The sequence below is a fragment of the Anabrus simplex genome, chromosome 1 (genome assembly GCF_040414725.1).
Source record: "Anabrus simplex isolate iqAnaSimp1 chromosome 1, ASM4041472v1, whole genome shotgun sequence".
Lineage (NCBI taxonomy): Eukaryota > Metazoa > Arthropoda > Insecta > Orthoptera > Tettigoniidae > Anabrus > Anabrus simplex.
In genome coordinates this window covers 676,636,686-676,659,255 of record NC_090265.1, presented here as the reverse complement: position 1 = coordinate 676,659,255, position 22,570 = coordinate 676,636,686, and the positions used below count along the sequence as shown (strand labels likewise).

General features: G+C 39.6%; 1 protein-coding gene across 1 annotated transcript in view; it reads left to right on the top strand.

The window, feature by feature from the left end:
* Window positions 1-22,570, top strand: part of orb2 — a 465,359-nt gene that overhangs the window by 408,533 nt on the left and 34,256 nt on the right. The window contains exon 3 of the mRNA XM_067135888.2: window positions 18,846-19,055. Within this exon, the coding sequence (XP_066991989.1) occupies window positions 18,846-19,055 (210 nt within the window). The remainder of the gene's footprint in view (window positions 1-18,845; window positions 19,056-22,570) is intronic.

The following is a 22,570-nucleotide window of genomic DNA, read 5'->3' as shown; positions in this document are numbered from 1 at the left end:
TCCTATTCGACATTTAATCCCAAAATGGTAGTCTGATAAGTTAACGGAAACATTTATGATTAAACTCTAATTACGTCGGACATTTACAAAGAGTTCATTTAACTCAGTAGGTAATTCATACATCATAAGAATAGTAAAATAAAATGCTGAAATTATTTATCAAAATTGACAGTTTCAGTTAAAAACGAATTCATATTATCAATGTTAAGAATCCATTTTTCTTGAGAATTCCTTCCGAATGTCCAATTATCCGTTTCCTCATAATTTTGTCAAAATTGTGCTAATTTTTAAAACAGATTATTTTATTTTATTTGAAATGGGCACAGATTAGTTCCAGGTGTTATCTAAACAGCAATATCTATGGAACTGATAACGCGTCTCACAACGATCCCATCCCGCCACATTGCGTTATGGAAAAAGAACCCTCTCGATGGATTTATTTGAAAAGCATAATAAGCGTTATGGTATAATAACACTCCAGTAACGAAGCCTGAAAGTAGATGGGGAAAGCTGAATATACTACTGAAGTGTGGGTACAGCGAATCTGTGTAGCGAAACACTACCTTGTAGCAAACGATGTTCAGTTATCGCCAAAACGCCAGGGTAAGCGGAGTAAACTCAATCTGCCGTGGTCTCCCGATTGATTCTCACTGTGGGCGGGGGCGGTAGAATAACACCCAAGGTATATCCTGCTTGTCGTAAGAGGCGACTAAACTGGGCACCAGGGGTTCTTAATTTGGGGGCGTGGGTTGGCGACCATGGGGCTCTTACCTCAGTCCTGGCATTGCTTCCACTTGTGTCAGGCTCCTCACTTTCATCTATCCTACCTGACCCCCCTTTGTCAACTCTTGTTTTTGTTTTTTTACGACCCCGAGAAGATTACGTATGGAGGTCTAGAGAGTCTTTTATTTTTCATGCCCTTCGCAGCCCTTGTCTTTCCTTTGGCCGGTACCTTCTTTTTTCATTATTCTAAGTTTTGGACCCCTTCCGTTTTTTCTATCTGATTAGTGTTAATCACAGAACACCAATATATAACGTGTTAATAGAGGATGGTTACCTACTTGTACTTCCTCTTAAAACAGTAATCACCACCACCACCACCTCTCCCGATTGAGGGCGAGTGGTGAAAGGGGCTGTCCATAGATGCGCGCGCATTGTCATTCTCCCTGAGCGCCTAGCTACAATTTTTTTTTTTTTAGACTAGCTTTCCCTTGTAAATAATTATTCTGTAGAGTGAATAATAGTTCGTTTTATGACTATTCCACAAAAGATATGTCAGCTTAATATTAGGTGAAGTTTCAAATAAGTGTTTTACTTTTAATTGCCTTACCATTTGTAGACCTAAATATGATTTAGATTGTATCTAACGTGCACAGTTAATGGTAAACCATTTACTAAACGCAGTAGAGAAAGTAAAAGTTAACTGAATGAAAGACGTAAAAGGGTAATAAAATAATTGAGGCGTTGACATGGGAAATGTAGCAAGTGCCAAAAGCAGTTACTGCGTTCTCTGCGCCAAGAGCCCAGTACGACAAGGACTCTGTATGTATGTACGTATATGTATATATACAGTATATATATAGAGTCACTGTACCTGGTAGCCTACTTGCCACAGGAACGACCTAGTGGAAATTAACTACCTACTTTCTGTGTGGTGTTGGCCTTGGTTCTTACTGCCTTCTTTTAAAAACATCCGTTTTTGTCACTTACTACCTTCCCCATGTCAACACATCAATTGTGAATAAGAAAACTACATAATTTATTATACTGTTAAGGATATTTCAGAACTGAATCGACAATTTCTGAATCCCGTATCTTCCAAACAGGGGGCAGGGAACTTCACATAACTTACATAAGGTTATGACTTATGACGGACCTGCAATAATAATAATAATAATAATAATAATAATAATAATAATAATGAAGTAGTTATTTCATTAAAGGTTGTATTCCGTTTTGCTTACCTAAAGAAAATTCCCACGCTTCGCCACTGGTTAACACCTCATTTCACCACGTTTTTTGTTCCATCTCCTTAAAAGAAGCACCTTCGAATTTCACCCTCATGCTTAAAAATCCTCACATTGACAATTTTGGTCTGTATTTGTTTTTACTTATTACGCAAGAGGGCTACACATTGCGACAGGTTACCTGCGTTGTGAATTACTACCGCCGAATATCTCCGAGTGGCCCCGATGAGTGGGTGGGTCAGTTGTGACCCGGAGCCACGTGGTGGCTGTGTCGCTAATCAATGGCATGCAAGGGGTAGCTACGCAGAGGTCGATGAACTGTGCAGCACGTGGGAAAACAACCCCTCGGCCTGCCGTTTCGAGGGAGACTTATCTAAGTTGTGTGACCGATCACATCCACTCTACATCATTCATCTCCGGGTTTTTCAGCTTCTGATATCTGATTACATCATGGCTGTATACGTACTTCTTCCCTCGATCTCCACCCTCCTTCGACTATTTCGCTGTGGGCGGGGCCGATAGAATACATACCCTGCCTGTCGTAAGAGGCAACTAAAAAGGAATCCCAGGGGCTATCATCTTGGAAATGTGGATTGGCGACCATGGGGCATCTAGCTGAGCCTGGTACTACTTACACACTTACTTGTGTCGGCCTCTCACTTTTATTTCATACTCGACCTCCTTTGTTCAACTCACGTCGGTAGATGCAGAGTGGGTCTCGACCCATAAGTGGCCACGGCTGGTCCGTGGTCCAACAACTCTGCACTCTGACCGGCCAACAGAGCAGAGGAGGGGTGGCCACGCCTCTGCGTTCGGGAGACGGGACAGAGGTTGACCTCACGGCTGGCCAGAACCGTCGGCTGTCCTGAGAATGGTTTTCCGTGGTTTTCCATTCTCCTGCACTAAGGCGAATGTCGGGACAGTTCCTATTATAGGCCACGGCCACCAACCCCCTCACCTTCTCCCAGCATCTCCTTCACTGCAACAGCCTGAGAGACGGCGTTACCGTCTAAGAGGCCCGCCTCCCCCCTTCCGGGGAGTAGAAATAGTTCAACTCTACTTTTCTCCGATCCCGGCGGTATTAGGTTTGCGAGGCTTAGGGTGCCTTTCATTATCAAACCCTTCTCTTTCTGTTGCCGATACCATCATTCTTAGAAGGGTAGATCCTGTTCCATTTTTTGTCTGATTATTGTTAAGAGAGGATGGTTTATGTCTAGCTCCGTAGCGTAAAGGTTAGCACTTAGTGGCCCTGGTTCGATTCCTGGTACTGCCAGAGTCTTGAGAATGGCAGGGGGGCTGGTCGGTGGTTAAAATGATACATTTATCTCACCTCCATTGGAGGGGTACCTGAAAAGAGCTGCACCGCCTCGGATTATTATTATTCTATTATTGTCAGATTCATTGGCTGAAAATGGTCAGCGTTGAGGCCTTCGGTTCAGAAGGTCCCGAGTTCGATTCCCGGCCGGGTCGGGGGATTTGATCGCCTTTGATTAGTTCTTCTGGCTCGGGGACTGGGTGTCTGTGTTAGTCCCAGCAATCTCCTCTTCACATTCAGACAACACACCACACCACCAACCACCACAGAAAGACGTAATAGTGGATACATCCCTGCAGATAGGATTGGCGTCAGGAAGGGCATCTGGCCGTAAAACAGGGTCAGATCCTCATGTGCGACACAGTTCAAGATCACAGGTTCAAATCCAGCTGAGGTAGTTCGATTTTTGAAGTGTCGCGCTTCGTTTGATGAATCGCATGTGAAAAACCATTAAAACAGTGGCGTGAAACGATCTTTGAAGCAGAGAAGAGATCCTTCCTTCATGTTTGTCAGGGATCCACCATTCCGCCCATAGAAGTATTCTTAATTATGTAGAACAATTAAAACGGAGATTCTTACCTGAGATATGTGACCATTTTGTGATGATGTTGTCTTTGAGCCTTCGTGGCTCAGACGGCAGCGCGTCGTCCTCTCACCGCTGGAAACCGTGGTTCAAATCCCGGTCACTCCATGTGAGATTTGTGCTGGAAAAAGCGGAGGCGGGACAGGTTTTTCTCCGGGTACTCCGGTTTTCCCTGTCATATTTCATTCCAGCAACACTCTCCATTCTCATTTCATAGCATTTATCAGTCATTAATAATCACCTTGGGAGTGGCGACCCCATTGTAATAATAGCCTCTATATGGTTTATTCACTACATCCCTGACCCAGTCAAAGACTGGAAAACAGGTTGAAGGTTTTCATTTTCATTGTCCGCCTTGGGCCAGCTTCTAGATAAAGAAAAGTTTCTAGATAAAGAAAAGGTCTCCGATAGAGCTCGCATCATGACTGGTCTCAGGACTACCACATTCCATACAAATACTGTACACTGCTATTGGTGTCTTTGGTGTCTTGCTGTACACTGCTATTTTTCAGTACCGTAATTTGTTTCTACGCCGCGGGAAATTTCCCTCGATCTGGCAACACTGCAAGAGGCCAATTTGCTAGTTGTAAATAAAAGATAGCGGAATTATGGTATTATACTTCATTAAACTGAAAACATACGTATGTTTTGGATGTGATCAATGTTACTAGTCTTGTGTGGATTTTTAGTATTGGTTGTAACGTCTGGCAAGTGGAATATGATGTACCTATTCAAACAAGATGGAATGATAGATCAATGACTCTTTGTGAGTGCCTGCGACATTTTATGACCTGTTTTATTTCCGGGCTGTTGGCTGTAAAATCTGTATTGTATAAGATGAAATGAGGAGAAACAATTTATTTTATAGGAAAAAAGGAAACGTTTTGTGCTATAAAGTGTATGGTTTAGATTGGTTGTAAACTCTTTGTTGTTGTGACGATTGAAGGAGATTCCCGTTTCTTTGCTCTGTGAAAAGTTATTGATGCTTTTCTCTTTACTTGTAAAAGATTGGTAACCTCACGTCATGTAGGTTCGCTTTCATTGCAAGCAGCATCTTGTTGCTGACAGTGCTTATTGTTCAATGGTAAATTGTGTTGGTTGAATTGAAATAGCATCTTTTACTGACAGGTAGAACAAAGTCACTAATTATTGTACTCCTCACACAAAGCTATGCTGGATAAAACGTTCATACCATTCACGTGGGACAGGGTTTATTGTTATTATTGATATGAATATGTCCTATAACTGGGGATCTCCGAAAATTTATGTAAAGTAACGGGACAAAACATGTGATGGAAGTGACGTCACATTAGTCGTTACCGTAGCCCTCGGTCGCCAAAGATGCTGCGACTACAAGTATCATCTCTGAAATTATTGAAAACCTACAACCTGTTTTCCAGTCATTGACCGGGTTAGAGATGTAATGAATGAATCATATATAGGCTATTAATACGATGGGGTCGCCACTCCCAAAGTGATCTATTAACGATTGCTAGATGCTATAAAATGAGAATGGAGAGCGTTGCTGGAATGAATGATGACAGGGAAAACCGGAGTACCCGGAGAAAAACCTGTCCCGCCTCCGCTTTGTCCAGAACAAATCTCACATGGAGTGACCGGGATTTGAACCACGGTATCCAGCGGTGAGAGGCCAACGCGCTGCCGGCTGAGCCACGGAGGCTCTCTCTGAAATGATTATAGAAATAAATCCATTTTTGAGTTTCATTTATTGGAAACATAATCATTAGCTTTTCGCAAAGGGAAAAGATTTTTTTTAAATAAAATATTATTATTATTATTATTATTATTATTATTATTATTATTATTATTATTAAATCTTTCCCCAATGAGCTAATATTCTCTAGAGCGAAAAATAGTGTATCTTATGGCTATCCCATAAAATGTATGTCTGCTCAACTTTACGTTAAGCTTCAAAGTTTAAATAACAGCAATGCGAGACTCAACTAGGGCAGCAGTGGTCGCCAACACACGTTCACAAGTTTACAGCCCCTTGCCGCCCCTTTTAGTAGCATCTCTTATGACAGACAGAGGATACCGTAGATGTTATTCTACTGTCCCCACTCACAGGAGTTAAACAGACTAGTGCGCCTTTGAGTGTTTTGAAAGGTGCTAGTCATAGGATCAGTCGCACAATAGTACTTGGCCCTTCGAGGCAAGCAACGGAAAACTACCTCTTCTCAACCTGTCTAGTACTCATTGTGACGCCTCTCTCAGGTTTTGCGGTTTACTTATAACCTTTGGTAGTGCTGTTTGAGGATCCAACCAACCCTTGGGCTGATGGCATAGCAAAGATAGGCATTGTAACTCCTCTTATAGCTGACTACTTTTCACCTAAAAGAAATATCGCTTGTTATTTATACATGTTATTCTTGAAATTTGTTGCTAATACTATCATAGAGATCACTGCTACAGCCAACATACCCTATGCAGTTTCTCAGCTGCATCTGTGTATATCTCATCGTGTTTATTTAATGAGACTCGTACCGCACACACGACTGTATAAATAAGCGAAGTGAAATCAGAAGGAACAAGAGAAGATGAGCAGCGAAATGTCACATACACCCAGCCCAGGTCATGAGGTCGCGTCTGGCGAGACGATTAATAACTTTGCAATATACGTGTGTGGTGCCGACGTAGCTTTATCTGACACTTTCTCCCCTGTGGTATCAATTAACAGACCACCGCCTTCTTCGTCCTGTCAGTAACTGTCAAACCATCCTATGTACTCACAGTTTTCACTGCATTCCCCCATTAGGCCTACTTTCTCTTGTTTTGCAACCTATTCCAAATAAAGGACAAAGAAAAGGATGCCGATTGTGTGCTTATTCCTCTGTTTTACAAGGAAGTTGACGGAGATTGGAGATATCGATATTTTAATGATCAGAAAGTCTTTCATTAGCAAAGCATTCTCAACTATTATGTGGGCTTATCACGCTTGGTTTTCTTGGTTGTCTTAAGAGGCTAGGTGTGGAACTCATTATTGACTGCGAGATAAGTGAAAACTGATCTGTTGCTGTTGAGAATTTTAACAAAGAATATTTTATGTCCGGCTCCATGGCTAAATTGGTCACAGGGGTTCCCGGTAGGGTATGGAATTTTAACCATCATTGGTTAATTTCGCTGGCACACGGACGTGGTGTATGTGTCGTCTTCGTCGATTCATCCCCATCACGACGCGCAGGTCGCCTACGGGAGTCGAACCAAAAGACCATCACCGGATAGCCGAACATTTCCTCGGACACTCCCGGCACTAAAAGGATACGCCATTTCATTACAAAGAATATACTGTAAAGCTCTCATGTACCGGTACTACATTTTACATGTCAGAGGCAAGGGCGCCCATACCCGGGGGCAAGGTGGGGCCACGGCCCCCCTCTAGCTCTCAGGGAAAGGCAAAAATCTAATGTAGTCAGGTGTTTTTCTTTCAAGAAAATTATTTAAAAGTCAGTATTACGTAGATGTGGTAGTACCGTCCCCCACCAACAGCCAGGGGATACCGTGGGGTATTCTACCGCAGAATACAAGTCGTCATTTATCTTCCAAAATATTAAAAATACTACGTACCCCCAGGTCTGGGCTCCTCCCTACAAACTATCATATGGGTGCCCGTGGTCAGAGGCAAGACCGTCTTGTAGAGAACCCATTGTTAATGTGATTACCTACATCTCTCTTACAACGAGACTAGGATTGTAAATAATAATAATAATAATAATAATAATAATAATAATAATAATAATATACAGTGGACACTGAAACTGTAAAATGTATCTGAAGAAAAGCCACATGCTGTAGTTACGAATTATCGTAGCATAAACGTAGTCAATTGAGTAAAGCTTTTAATTCCGCAAACTTTCTTTTACCTTACCAAATATTGTCTGAAGATGAGTTTGTGAATTTTAAATAACAATGTAATTAAAGGAAATTAGCAATTTCTCAGTGCTTTTGGTAATTTTTCTACTATAATCAGCATGATATTTGAAGTCCTCTCAAATCAGTTCTGTGTACTGTAAGGCGCAATCATTATATCTTACTTAGTAGGACCATATTTTAAATCTTGACCTTAAATACAGCTCAGAGAAACTAATATAGGATCCATCCAGTCCGTGGATATTTCAATCTACAGTGTAGTTATCAACATTGAGTTCACTTGCCTTGTGTGTAACCGTTATGTTGAAGTCAATTGAAATAACAAAGGTCATTATTTGTGATAGTCTCCAATATGGACACATCCGAAGTCCACTGCATCTGTTGTATTATAGCTGCATGCGTTCGATGCACGTCATCTGTGGTTCTTTAGCATACATACACATGACCCCGGCAAAGTATTGTGTAGTATAATAAGGGTTGCCCAAACGAAACTGTGACTTCAGTACGAAAGTCGTGATTGGGAGAAAGAGAACATTACGCATGCGGCGATAGATGAACTGTGTGTGTCAGGAAGAAAACTCGGATCGTCGAAGCTATGAACCCAAATGCGAGCACATGATTTCGTTACACTGAAGTTGGAGTGCAGGGTTGGGGCATAAGTCATTGCAACTGTTTTTCACATGAATGCGGGATCTACCAGACAAATGGAAGTGGGAGTGGGGACCGTAACGTGCTGTGGAATGTATGAATAATGCTGAGTAGGTTTACCAGGTGAAGGATATAAAGCGAGGAAAATGTCAGCCATGAAATCCTTGTGTTACATAATGTTTATTCTCGGAGAGTAGTGCAATCTACACGTTGCGAACGATGCGGGAGATATCAAATACCAGTCACCTCACCAGCAGTTTCACAGCGTTGGCAATGTCCTCTCGTTTCCCAGACAGTCTCCCATGCAATGGTTCTTTCACTTTGGGGTTGAGGTAAAAAAATCGTACGGAGACAGGTTTGGTGAGTATGGCGGGTCTTCTAGTACTTTTAACCCTCAACGCTGAAGTTACCTTCGTACAGCGTCTGCAACAGGCAGTCTGGTGTTGTCATGGAGAAGGATGACATTGTTTCGGCTTGTAACTCAAGGTAGCGTTCATCTTCTGTCCACCTCCGTGATCCCCCGCTGGATGGGGCCGGTAGAACGCATTCACGGTATCAAGTGGCGACTAAAAGGGGCCCCAGGGACTCTTAACTTGGGAACTGTATTGGTGACTACGGGGCCCTTAGCTGACTCCTGGTATTTATTCCACTTATTTATGCCAGGCTCCTCGCTTTTATATCCTATCCGACCTTCATTGGTCAACTCTTGTTCTTTTCCGACTGCGACAGCATTAGAGCATTCGAAGCCTAGGGAGTCTCATTTTCATGCCTTTCGTGGACCTTGTCTTTCTTCGGCCGATACCGTCATTTTTCGAAGTGTCAGACCCTCTCTATTTTTTTTTCCTTCTGGTTAGTTTTAATAGAGGGTGGTTGTCCGGTTGTATGTTCTCTTAAAACAATAAACACCGCCACCACTACCACCACGTCCATGCACTGGGTAACTACCGCACGTGACACATAAGTCCAGACACTAACAGATCTTCCAGACCGTTGCACATCGCTGCTTGTTTCACGTCCGTGCTGAAATGCTGCTGCCCCTCTCGCAACGATCTGGTACGGAAGAACATTATTCCCCACAGATTCCATAAGCTCTCTACGACAATCTCTGACACTGCGATCCCGGCGAACAGCTAATTTGATGTACGCACACTGTTCGTGCCTCATCACATCCATTCTGTGCGGAGCTCGACTCACTACTGCAGTGCCATCGCCCTGTGCGTAGTACATGTCCAACGCACCATCTCGTGCTCTGCCTATGTACTATGAGCGTCATTGCTGTCCAGGACATATGGCCATTGTATGGTAGTACCACGCAAATGAGATGAAAAAAATAGTTGCCATATCATATGCCACAACCCTCGTGTTATAGACACTGTCACGTCAAAAGGGACACAGAATTCATTAACCATCCGTTTCTTGTCAGCCACGTAATGTCAAGATCCAGTGCTGTAGGGTCAACAGTATGGACTTCTTTGTGTGCTGTTTATGGCTATATGTGTGCATCTTCTTCTTTAGGACCAATTGAGCGATAACTCTCGTTTATGACAGAAATCCAGTACGGCGTCGAAGGGTTTTGATCTCGTTACAACTGGGATGGCCAGCGAGTACAGAATATGCTGCAGTGACATGCGTTAGATCATATTAATATATAGTGATATGACAACCGAGAAAACAGGACAAAGGCTTTGGACTGGGCAGATGAAATCAGCAGGCGCCATGTTTGTAGTCTGTTTCTTCGCTAAGTCCTCTTAAACAGATAGGCCTACGCATTTCTGTGTCGTGGATACCAATACATACTGTACATTCGAAGTCTATAGGTTATGCATCAGGGGCCGAATATGAGTCGATATTAATAATCCCCCTTAAATTGGACCAAAATCAATACCGGACTAGTCGTTATTTTATTTACTTATCGTAAGACAATTATGGTCAGAAGGTGTGTCAGCTCATTATTCTTGACTACAAAATGTTTTTACTCCTCTGAGATGTGTATAATAACCACGTGGTACCAGCTGAGTCTGGTATTACTTCCACTCTCTTATGCCAGGTTTATATTTCATATTTCCTGTTCGATCTCCTTTCGTCAACTCTTGGTCTTTTCCGATTATGATTATATAAGATTTACAACTGACTTTGCTGGCGAGACCTAGAGTGTTCAGTGCACTATGTCTTCTGGTCTGGGCTAGAACAAATTTGTTACTTTCATTGATCTGTCTCTGTCTCATCCTTGGCTTTGACAATCTGAAAGTGACTGAGGTATGAGTGATGCTAGTAACATCATTCCTTTGGAGCCAATCCTTGTAATGAACGGTGTGAAAAATTCGCTTATAGGGTCGGTTGGTGCGTGCATTTCAGTGGATTAGGCAGACTGATAAGTAACAGCAACTTCTCGCTCGACGAGGAAAGCAACGGGGCACTACCTCACTCCTCATTTCCCTAGTATGCCTCTTCAGTAACGCCTAGGCTATTTATGACAGCTGTTGGCGGAGCTGCAGAGGATCAAACCAGCCTTCGGGCTGAATACCCAACATACAACACTTTATTATGTAATGCTCCTAACTGACCAACTGATTTAATAGCAGAAGCGGAAAACAGTTTTAGCGAGGAAACCGTGTATTGACTGAAATAATGAAATGAAGAAAACTCCTGGTTCCTATTCGAAAACATTCACTCCTAGCTATGATACTTAGGTCGTGAAACGGGAAGGGGTGAGGGGGGGAGGGGGGAGGAGATGAGACGCAATATTTCATATTTAGCAGGCATTAAAAAAAGGAAGACAGCGGGGGTGTTGATAACTAAAACCATATTTCAGTAGAATGTTGTAAACGTTGCTTAATAGGACTTGTTTAATGTATGCAACGTCCTGCCACGCGGAGTTAGCAAAACAAGCATAAACGAAGAAGAACCAGTGATGTTGCCAGCGAGAAGGGTCATGAAAAGACATGAAAATCGTCGCAGTTTTGCAAGTAATTGTATAGCTCTTCTTCTGATCTAAACCTAAATATTTATAATTACATGCGTTAAAATATCGTCCAAGAGGCTAGCTGTTTCTCCGTATTCATGTCCCGACTCCTGTAGGATTTTTCTGTTTGAACAGAAGTATGACAGCTGCATCAGCTACCGATAAAGGGACTGGTCCTTCCATTGCCATACAGACTTGTATCCATGTTTTAAGATTATTTCCCCCTTGGTGTCTGTTTTTTGCTTGGTAGACTTGCTAGGAGTTCAGTAGCTCCACAAGGGCATTGTGTGTGTGACATAAATCAGAGATACTTGACGAAAACTTGTTGCGTTAGTTAGAAAATCGAACATAATTTGCATGGGTCTCTTGTGAAACACGTGCCTATCGCGCTTCTTCAATTGAATGCTATTCATATGACGGTAAGAACTACAAGTAACTGTCAACCATGACATCGAAGCGAGCTACTAATGCTGTATGGATGTCTAGAATTATTAGCGTTAACTTGCTTTGATATTGTGAACTGCCATAAATAGGTCAGTTTTGTTCATATACGAAAACTTAAAAGGCGTACCGTTAAGCAAAAGAGGTAAGATGCAGGGGCGTAGTCAGGGTGGGGGGGTGTTACTCGGGGTTAGAACTCCCCCTTGGACATTTTAGAAAAAGAAAATAAACAGAAAATGACAATAAACTAAATAAACATGCAGAGACGTCATTGTAGGACCAACAGATATGTAATTCACTTGTATCAGTGTCATTAAAATGACATGTCATGCATGCACCTTCATTGAGTTCTACCATCATTTTGTAATAACTATTAGAGAAACGTCGGCCAATCCTGGCTGCGCAACTGATAAGATGTAACAGAGTTTAACTTCCTTTTAGTAAGTCTTATCAGAATATATTCTAAATGCATGGACCAGTCGCTTTTCAAAATAGTTCCCGCTGGTCCGCACGCAGTTTCAAAAACTTTGCTTTTGGCAGTCGATGTATTTCTCGTTACCATTCCTTCAAGCACTAATCAATCATAATTAGGTTTTACTGAAAGTGGACCTCCATTGCTTCCATGTGGTGTCCTCACACTTTTGGAGTGATTTCTCCTGTAGTGAGAATCGATGTTTAGCTTTTTCCTCACTCTCCGTTGTATGGCTTATGGCAATAGCAATGCCTGAAATACAGTTGGTTTCCTTCAAAATCTGTTTTATGCTTGTTTCGAAGCTGAATATCAGTGGTTAAGATTTTATAATATAAATCATCGGCTTTCGCTCAATACCTCCTGGATTACCGATACAGCGAAATGACACCAACGCTTCAATATTCGGTGCTAGGTAGGTGAATTCATCTCTAATGCTAAAAGTTTATTGGTTCCATATCCTAATTATCCCCATATCTAGTCCAGGGAGAAGAAGAGAAATGAATTAAAACAACAACAAATGAACAAATAAGTTACTTTGACGGGTGTAACTATTTGTGAGAATTGGCGGAATATTGTTTTCTAGCCTTACAAGTACAAGAAAGGAATAATGATTTATCCTCAGAAACTTTCTATTGCTGTACTATTAGCTTGTATTATGAGATAAGTAACAAGAATTTCTTAATTCGAATTATTTACCTATTGCTATACTTCACCACCTATTGAAAACATGGTCCACCATTGTGGTTGGTTCAGTTATTACTTTCATTTGTTTTCACAGAGATATTTTGAATTCTAAGTGTTACTTTGGTGGATACTATTAAATACAGTTTTAAAATAGGAAACAATTCTATAATAGTATCCAAAAGTGAATGTGCGTAAAATACTTAAAATTTAAAATACGTTCCATTTAATTTGGTAATGAAATATTGTTTTCATTTTCAATATTTTAAATCATGATAAAAGGATTTTGAATGTATTGTGGAACTTGATTGATGAAAGTGTAGGTATAATAGTATTCTGAAAATTTGTCGGTTTAATTGGAACACACAGATGCATTGTCTTCCTGATAACCTCCTGCTAAATTGTTATTATAATCTGGCATTTCATTTTAAAGTAATTGTTTTGTAATTGAACTTAAATAGATGCAGCATGTTTTGAATATTGTATAAAATCATATTTTAGGAGTAACATATTGTAAAATGAAAGGATGTAGCAAAAGGCCATGGATGTGCGGTAGTGGTGTGAAGAGTTGTTTATCTTATGTTTGCTTTCTGCGATGGCCGTTGTGGATCCTTATAGTTGCTCGCTGCTGTGTAACAGAGCTAGCCAGCTCAGGGGTATTACTAACGTAGAGTATTCTTTTTCATGCAGCAAGAAGCTTTGGACGTAGACGAGGTAGATTTATTTGCACAACACGCCTTTGACGTGTAACAGTTATCCCTAATGAGTTTGTTTTTGATTATGTCATCCTAATAAAGCTTTTCCTTTTCTTTTAACGCCTCTGCTTGACCACACTTTTTATGCATTTTCAAGTTTTTATTTAAATATTATTACATTTTCATCTGTATTTCTGAATGTATAATAAACTATGACTTCAGACGAATGGGCGAAAGTATAATGGGGTAAACTACCGATATTAAGATGATTTCGCGTGAAAGCCGTGTGTTGTCTGGGACTCTTGGATAGTCAGAGCCAGATTATAATTTTCAGTTTACGTTTCACTGTTTGATATTCGCTTCAGTTGTGTTTTGTCTTAGAGAAATGATGATTGATGTTTTTTAAAGGAAACTACAACTAAGTAATCATCTATCTAAACGTGGGTTGTCAGGCTCCTCCTTTCCGACCTTCCATGGAAAAAGTCTTGTTCTCCTCCGACTTCGACGGTATTAGGTTTGCGAGGCTCATGCCCTTCTTGACCCTTTCCTTTCTTTTGCCGATACCTTCATTCTTCGGAGTGTCGGTCCTCTTCCATTTTTTCTGTTAAAAGAGAATGGCTGACCGGTTGTTCTTCCTCTTAAAACATTGATCACCACCACCTTCGAAGAATGAAGGTACTATTGAGGAGAACTAAATAACGTCTTGCAAACCTACTATCTGGTTAGGAAGAGAATACGAGTTGATCAAAGGAGATCGGATAACTTATGCAAGATGAAGGCGAGTAGTATAGCGCAAGTAAGTTGAAGATCCCCTGTGAATGGGGGCGGTAGAATACATCCACCGTGTCCCCTGCCTGTCGTAAGAGGCGACTAAGGGGACCGCAGGTTGGCAACAGTGGGGTCGTAGCTGAGTCTGGTATTGCGTCCACTTGTGTTTAATTCCTAGCTTTCATCTTTCCTATGCGACCTTTCAACTCTGGTTCTCTTCCAACACCTAGGGAATTCAGTTAGTGAGACCTAGAGTGTCTTTTATTTTCATCCCTTCTTTTGCCGATAATCTTCGAGTGTTCAAACCTCTTCCATGTTTTCCTCTGTATACTATTAAGAGACAATGCTTGCCCAGTTGTACTTCCTCTTAAAACAGTAATCACTGCCACCAAGTATGTGATAGCAATACAGAATTCAATTGAGGCCCTCTAGTCGCCATTCCACGCTCCTAAATTGAGAGTCCGTCACCTCTTACGGAGGTACACTTTTCCTGAACACAGAACTGTGCTTCTTTTCAAGTTAGACGCGTTGTAGATTGAAGGATTTTGGATTTCATGATATTTTATTTGCGATTGTTTTTAAATTCCCGGTCAGGAGTTTCTTCGTTCAGTGGCTCTGCAACTGAAATCTCGTTGAGATGGTATCGTGAGTTTACTGCTTGTGTTTCAGATTACTTAGAAAAAAGGTATGCATTACAGTTGCCATTCTCCACCTTCCCTTTGGATAAAAATGAAACGTTAGCTTGTGAGTGTTTCAAAAGCATTCTCTGATCATTATCCACATTCGATCCAGCTTAACGGATGGTCTTGGGAAGACATGTTTATGCTAGAGAATCAAGACAGTCAAGCCGACCTATGATATTTTGAATTATTATCAAATTAGTATTCATAAATTTAATTCGGCTCCGAATATTATGGGCATCATTTAGCATCCGTCTTATATTATCATTCGAACGTGTCAGGAAGGATAGTGTATTTGAATAATGGATGAAGTTCCGGTAAATGGATAGTTGGAATTCCCATTGTTGTTATCTGTTACCGCGGAAACACTATGAATGAAACTGAGAAAAGTAATATGGCTATACTAGAGTCCGTCTCCTCGGCCGAATGGTCAGCGGGCTACCCTCCGGTTTAGGGCTCCGGGTTCGATTCCAGGCCGGATCGAGGATTTTAAGTGCGAATAGTTAATTTCTCTCGTTCGGGGATTAAGGTTTTTTTCGTAAGCTGCTTTACGTCGCACCGACACAGATAAGTAAATACATCCCACCACATAGGGTTGGCGCTAGGAAGGGCATCCGGCCATAACACTGGGTCACATCTACTACAGTTGCCGAACCTAATAAGATGGGGAAAAGGCCGGGAAGAAGAAGAAAAATAAATTTACCAGAAGTTAACAAATAAAAACTTCGTGTTTCTCATGTAGACCCTTACTTTAAAATGGCATTTACGTTGTTTTATGTCAATTTTAAGAATAACATGTTAAAATGTGTCGAATTGTAGGTCTACATTAATTACAGAAGCGTAGATTGTTGTGCGTTTTTAAAAATTGAGAACTTCATGGCAACTTTGGGTCCATTCGTTTTAAAATTAATAATAGTGAAGCAGTCACATCTTTTTTTTTTTCTTTTTACAGATGAACAGTTAAGGAATATTTTGGTCAAAGTTGAGATTTGAAGTAGGGTTTCCCTAATTATGTGTTACCTTCAATAACACCGTTCTCTCGTCATCCTAGAAACAATAAATTAGTCAATTTTTCATGATGCTGTTATATATTTAAATACTGACATCGGATATATACCCAGTCAGTTATATTTTAAGAAAGAGAGAATTAAATATCACAGTGTCATAAATGAGTACAATTGATTTGTAATTGGCCCACGTCAGTGCGATTGTGTGAAAACGCGCCGTATTCATTCAAATACAGATATATGAGGAGGCTTCAACACACATTTCTGTTATGTCACGCATAGTATACAACGTGATGCTAATGAAAAAAGGGGCCGATGACCTTTAAACAACAAGCATAATCATCATCATCAAGCTAATGAAAAAGTGTATGTCTTACTGTGTATTTCTTTAGTAACTGAATTGTATTTTACAGTAGAGTTATATGTTTCGAGATGTTTGAAGCAATACGTCAAAAATGATAGTCGTTATACTCGGAGTAAAGTTATAAAAACTAACGGAAAATACACCAGAAAGAAAGGCAAATTCAAAACTATTCTCTTGATTTAATACTATTATAGTTACGAATTAATTTCCAAAGGTGGGATTGAATCACCCTCATGATTTACCATATCCTCTACTTTCTGGTCCCTGGTGTCTCATTCATTAATTCGTAGCACACAGTCAATGTGCAAGAAAGTCAATGGTGAGAGGGAGCCGTGGATAAAAAGAGAAAGTAACATCCCGACTGTATTTTGGGATCGTATCACTGCTTATTGTATGAGGTAGCCTCCGTGGCTCAGTTGGCAGCGCGCCGGCCTCTTCATGTGAGATTTGTGCTGTAAGTGGAGGGGGGTCAGGTTTTTCTTCGGGTACTCGGTTTCCCTGTTATCTTTCATTCCAGCAATACTCTCCAATATCATTTAATTTAATCTGTCGGTCATTAATCATTGCCCCAGAGCAGTGCAACAGGCTTCGGCAGCCGGCACAATTCCTATCCTCGCCGCTAGATGGAGCTTCATTCATTCCATTCCTGACCCGTTCGAATGACTGGAAACAGGTTGTGGATTTTCCATCACTGCTTATTGTGTGAATTTTATGGAACATGTCGACGGTTTTGATTTCACTCATCGACGAGACAATTTATTTGTTTGATCTTCAGAATTCATCTGCGGTATTCTAGTAACAACATATTGACAATGAGGTGCGCTTCATTCGTTGTGGAAACGATGAGTCATGGCCTACTACAAATTAGAACATTGTTGTAAGCAAAGCCATCCTATGCTTGTTGTTATCTCATATAATCAGATGCCATTGACAATAATAGTTCGTGAATATATCAGTCCGTTGCAAGATTGTGTACGGAACAATACGGATATATTATTTAATCGAATAACAAAAACTAATCATGGCTTATTACATAAAAAGAAGGCCGCGGTTTACCCTCACAAAATTAAAATTTTGTGAACATCATAAAAGTAAGTGACTTTTAAGTTATTTATATGTTAATAAGAGCTTATTTCGTCTTTGTAAAGACGGTGTAGAAAGTTAATTAGCAATATTAAAACTTTCAGGCCTATAACTAATATTCAGAAATCTTTACATCTTATAAATTGCCCGTGAATATTGAATTAGTTTAATTAAATGTGACCAAAATTGAATAGGTAGGCCTAACGTGTGGTTTTCTGAAAGGCCATTATTAAACGTAATTATAAGTTACTAGCGTATTAAACCTAGGTACATTAGGGCGGAAATAACATGTGATGTATATTATTGTACGTTTGCATGTTTCATGTAAGCTTACTTGAGAATGGGGATCTTATTAAAATTCGTGGAAATATCGGCTCCAGTTACATACTATTTAATTTGTATCTTTAAACCCAGCAAGGGCCGTTCCAACCAGTGAAAGAATGTGCTAACCATATTATCCATTTTAGCACTTTCGCATGCCTTTTATTATACCAGAGACCCTTTCTTTTTATGACATGTTGATTTACTTTTATAGTATAATGAAAGAATGCAAACGAAGTTCATAGTGATATTATTTTGTAGAAGCATGTGATGCTGTACAATATTCTAACCAAACCCTGCACTGTGTGTAATATAATATATTGAATATTTTTACATATATGTAGAATATTTTACCTGCACATCAATTGTTTTTTCAGGTTACATAATACAAACATTTCCCTACCTATGCTGTATTTTTACATAATTTGAAAAGCTACTGGATTGCATTGAATGGGAACATCTTTTATTACCTCCAAAGTTTTATATGGTCAAACATTTTGTTGTATTCTGTAGCACTGTTTGAAAATTTACAAGTGTTCATTTGTGTTTTATGTGAAAATTTTTCTTGAGATTGGTGCTGCTTATTGTAAATAAATAGATACAACTACTCAGAGTACATCTAATCTCTGCTGATATGGGTTTGCATATAAAGTCCTGTCCATCCTTTAAAAATAAATTCTGATTAAAAAATATTAAAATTAAAATGCAGTAATGGAAAATAGTTCTTTATTTCTCTAGTGTGTCTTTTTACTCCGGGGCTATTTCTCTAAACAATAGAGAGTAAAATATTTAACATTATATATATTATTTAATTATATACATTTTTTGGGCATCAATATTCTTGTTCAGAACTGAGAGTTTTAGAGAAGAATATTGTTGTCATGAATGAAAACAACTGTACTGTTCAAGCTTCTGAGGTGGGAACGTCATTCGCATGTTACTATAATAATATTTTTTGTTTGTGTTGCAGGCAAATCACCCTTCTTTCCTGGGTTAGAGGAACAAGCTGCTCTTCTTGAAGATCCTGCATCACATCTTGTAGACGGGCAAGTGCTGCCCCCTCCAGCCCCTCCTCTCAGCTCGCCATCACGCTCCTCGCCTCATAGTCAAGGTTCAGAGACTGGCGAGCGATACTCCAGGAAGGTGTTTGTGGGAGGTCTACCTCCTGACATTGATGAAGGTATGCTTCTTTTCATGATGAATTTATAACTTTTACAAATTATTTTTATTTTAAAATCTTCTTGCAGCATTCACAGCTTACCACGGTTTGTTAAGAAGGAAGCCCTTCCAAGTACCAGTATTAAATAGTAGGTTCATAAATACGTCTCTTTTCTGCGTCAACTTCCTCAGGTTGACTCTCGCGGGTCTTGAATCTGATAGTGGGGTCTATAATGCACCCATGGGGAGAATATGGTTGATAGGCAATGATGTTAGCCCATCTGTTGCTGCCAACATTGGACAGATTTTATTATTATTTATAAGCTTCATTTTCCGTATTGATTGGATTCAATTTATAGATAAGAAAAGTATTGATCGGTGGAACACTTTTCTTGTCTATAAACATTGGACAGACTCTGTACCTTTTCATACACGTTAAACCCTTTTTTGTTTGAACCCCACTGTTGGCACCCCTGAAACTGATTTTCCATGGCTTCACATTTTCACACCAGGCAAACGCTGGGGCTGTACCTTAATTAAGGCCAAGGCTGCTTCCTTCCCACTCCTAGCCCTTTCTTGTGCCACCGTCACCATAAGTCATATCTGTGTTAGTGCGACGTAAAGCCAGTTGAAAAAAAAAATTAAAAAAATCTATTGGTTGATCAGGGACTCTGTTGTTTAATAGGGTCTTTGATATATCTAATAAAGTAAAAATGTGTTTGTGAATTCTGCATCAGATCTTGTGACCGATATCACATTAAACACAGTCCAGAAAAAATCTTCCGGACAAAATTCTGTACGGATTGAATATATTTTGTACATACGCACACTGTGTGTATTTCATTAATACATAGTATTTTTAACACAAACCCATTTTTCCTCTAATTATAAATTTAAATTGTCAGTTGCAATACTTTCTACACTCCCTATAGATTAGTGGTATTGCACATCAATGTCAATACTTTTTGAAGCAATTTTCACTTGAAATGCTGTTTCATTCTATGTGAATGTTGCCTCTCCCTCACTAGCAGCTGCACTCAAATCATAGCTGAGGCTATGTTCATTTTCATCGTGAAAACCTTCCATCTTTCATTATTAAATATTAAATGACATGTTAGAGAGTAACTTACTGTCAATCCAACATCAAGGCCACACACAGTCTTTCTTATGAGGTAAAATATATGTTCTATTAATGGTGAAGTTCTATTTTGTAAATTTAAATTTGACCCAGTTGCCATGTGCAGTTATTTTCTTAATATTTTATATCCTTTTTAATTTTTTACAAATCTTATGAAGGTGACATTCACATATTAATAGGGAAGTCAACACAGTGTAGAAATTATGGTATAACACATTTTAGAGGTTAATTACATTGAAAATTATTTCCAGTAATGCTGGTAGTTGTTTTAAGAGAGAAAACAGTGATATTGCCTGTAACAGATTCAATTAATGAAGAATTAGGATGTTGGCTTTAGCCAGGAACTAAGGGCAACGACAAACTAGAAAATTGTCAGGACTGGAAGATAACAAGAGTTGACCATGGTAGGGCAGAAAAGAAAAAAAATAGCAAGCCTGAACCAAGTATTTGGGAGTAATACAGTCTTACAGTATATGGAGCTCCTCCTCTCTCCAGCTCTGGAATTATCTCACTCCTTGTTCCTGTGGGAAGGTGTATGTAGATCCTAGAAGTAAAGAAACACAGGTGGCATTGTTGTCTAAATCAACCAGAAAAATCTGCTGCTATTGAATATTAAGGAGATATATGCTGTTAAACTACCCACCATTTCCAACAGAAAAGAATTCCAATAATTTCATTCAGAAGGATGAAGGCCTGTCATAAACAGAGCCTGGCTTCCAATACTCATAAATGTTTTGACTGCAGATACACTAGATGGTAACGTAAAGCATGCTTCTTCCCATATGAGAAAAATGAATCCAACCTGGCTGTGAGACCATTCAAAATGGCCTAACTGCATCATAAGTGAAACATTGATATTCCTCAAAAATGTCACCAAAGCGGAACAACCTTTTCTGTTGGTCCTAGTTGCAGAAGCTTTCACTAGTAGAAACAAGTGTTCTGTTGAACATAATATTTGTATTTACTGTGATCAAACTTATTGTTGTGTATATTTAAGAATGAAAAAAAGGAAATTCAGACATTTTTCATACATCTCAAGTACAGTTTTTTTTCTTCCCTACTGTTGAGATATTTCTATTCAACAGGACAAACACAAGGTTTTGGAAAACACTGTTATAAGCTGGGAAGTTGAGATGAGTAGTTCTCAAGCTAGATATTTTAACTTGCCGTGCGCGTAGAGGCGCGCGGCTGTGAGCTTGCATCCGGGAGATAGTAGGTTCGAATCCCACTATCGGCAGCCCTGAAGGTGGTTTTCCGTGGTTTCCCATTTTCACACCAGGCAAATGCTGGGGCTGTACCTTAATTAAGGCCACGGCCGCTTCCTTCCAACTCCTAGGCCTTTCCTATCCCATCGTCGCCATAAGACCTATCTGTGTCGGTGCGACGTAAAGCCCCTAGCAAAAAAAAAAGATATTTTAATTTAGAATGATATGTACAGATGTAATCTGAATTCTTTAAACCCATGGTTTTATGAATCTCCTTGAACATTTCCTTGTAACCTCTGTTGGTAGCCTAGCCAAGCTTGTATTTTGATGTGACAGTCCCTGAATATATATGAACATTACTGAACTGTCCAATCAGTTAAGCATCAGCAAAATTATCTTTGACAAAATTCACACATGGCCCATTTGTGCTAACCTACCTATACTTGGTTTGAGATTTACCAGTTTAGTGTTCACCAAAAATCAGAAATAAGAGGGTGTTCAGCCTACTAATAGTTTTTATTACCAACAGTCATGTTCTTTGAGTATTTTATATTTAAAAAACGTGGTCTTTTTAGACCATGATATAGGCTTTTGAGCACGTGCCATGTCAAGAAAATAAGGTATCCCTGTCTTCGGAAAAATCTTGACTGTTCACGAGGAAAACTTCTACATTTTGTTACATTAAAAAAATACAACAAGGGAAATTCAGGAATTTTCTTTTTACCCCTTATCTATTGTTTTGCTGTATTTTGGGAAATCACTTTTGATAGAAAAATTTCCTAATGAGCATATAGAAACTTACAAATTAAAAAATTGACAGCACAGTAAGTATTACATATTCAGTAATACAAATTTACTCTCCTAGAATGGTACACAGTATACTGTGTTCTGTTTAATATTGTTGAGTTTTATCTAGTTTTTATTGTTAATTATGACAACAAAAGAAAGCTGGTGTAGTATACTATGGCAGGAGAATTTCTGCTTAGAACCATTCCGTAAAGTGTCAGATAGAAAGAATAACTGGACCTCCACTTTCTATCAGGATCATGCTTCTCTTCTGTCATTCAACAGACTTTAATAAATTAATTCTGAATTCTCGACTTAGGCCTAGTGTGAGAATTTCACTCCAGTACAATTTGACAAAGTTCAGTTTAGTCAAGTTTCTGGTTAATTAAAAATTTTTGTAAGTGGAAG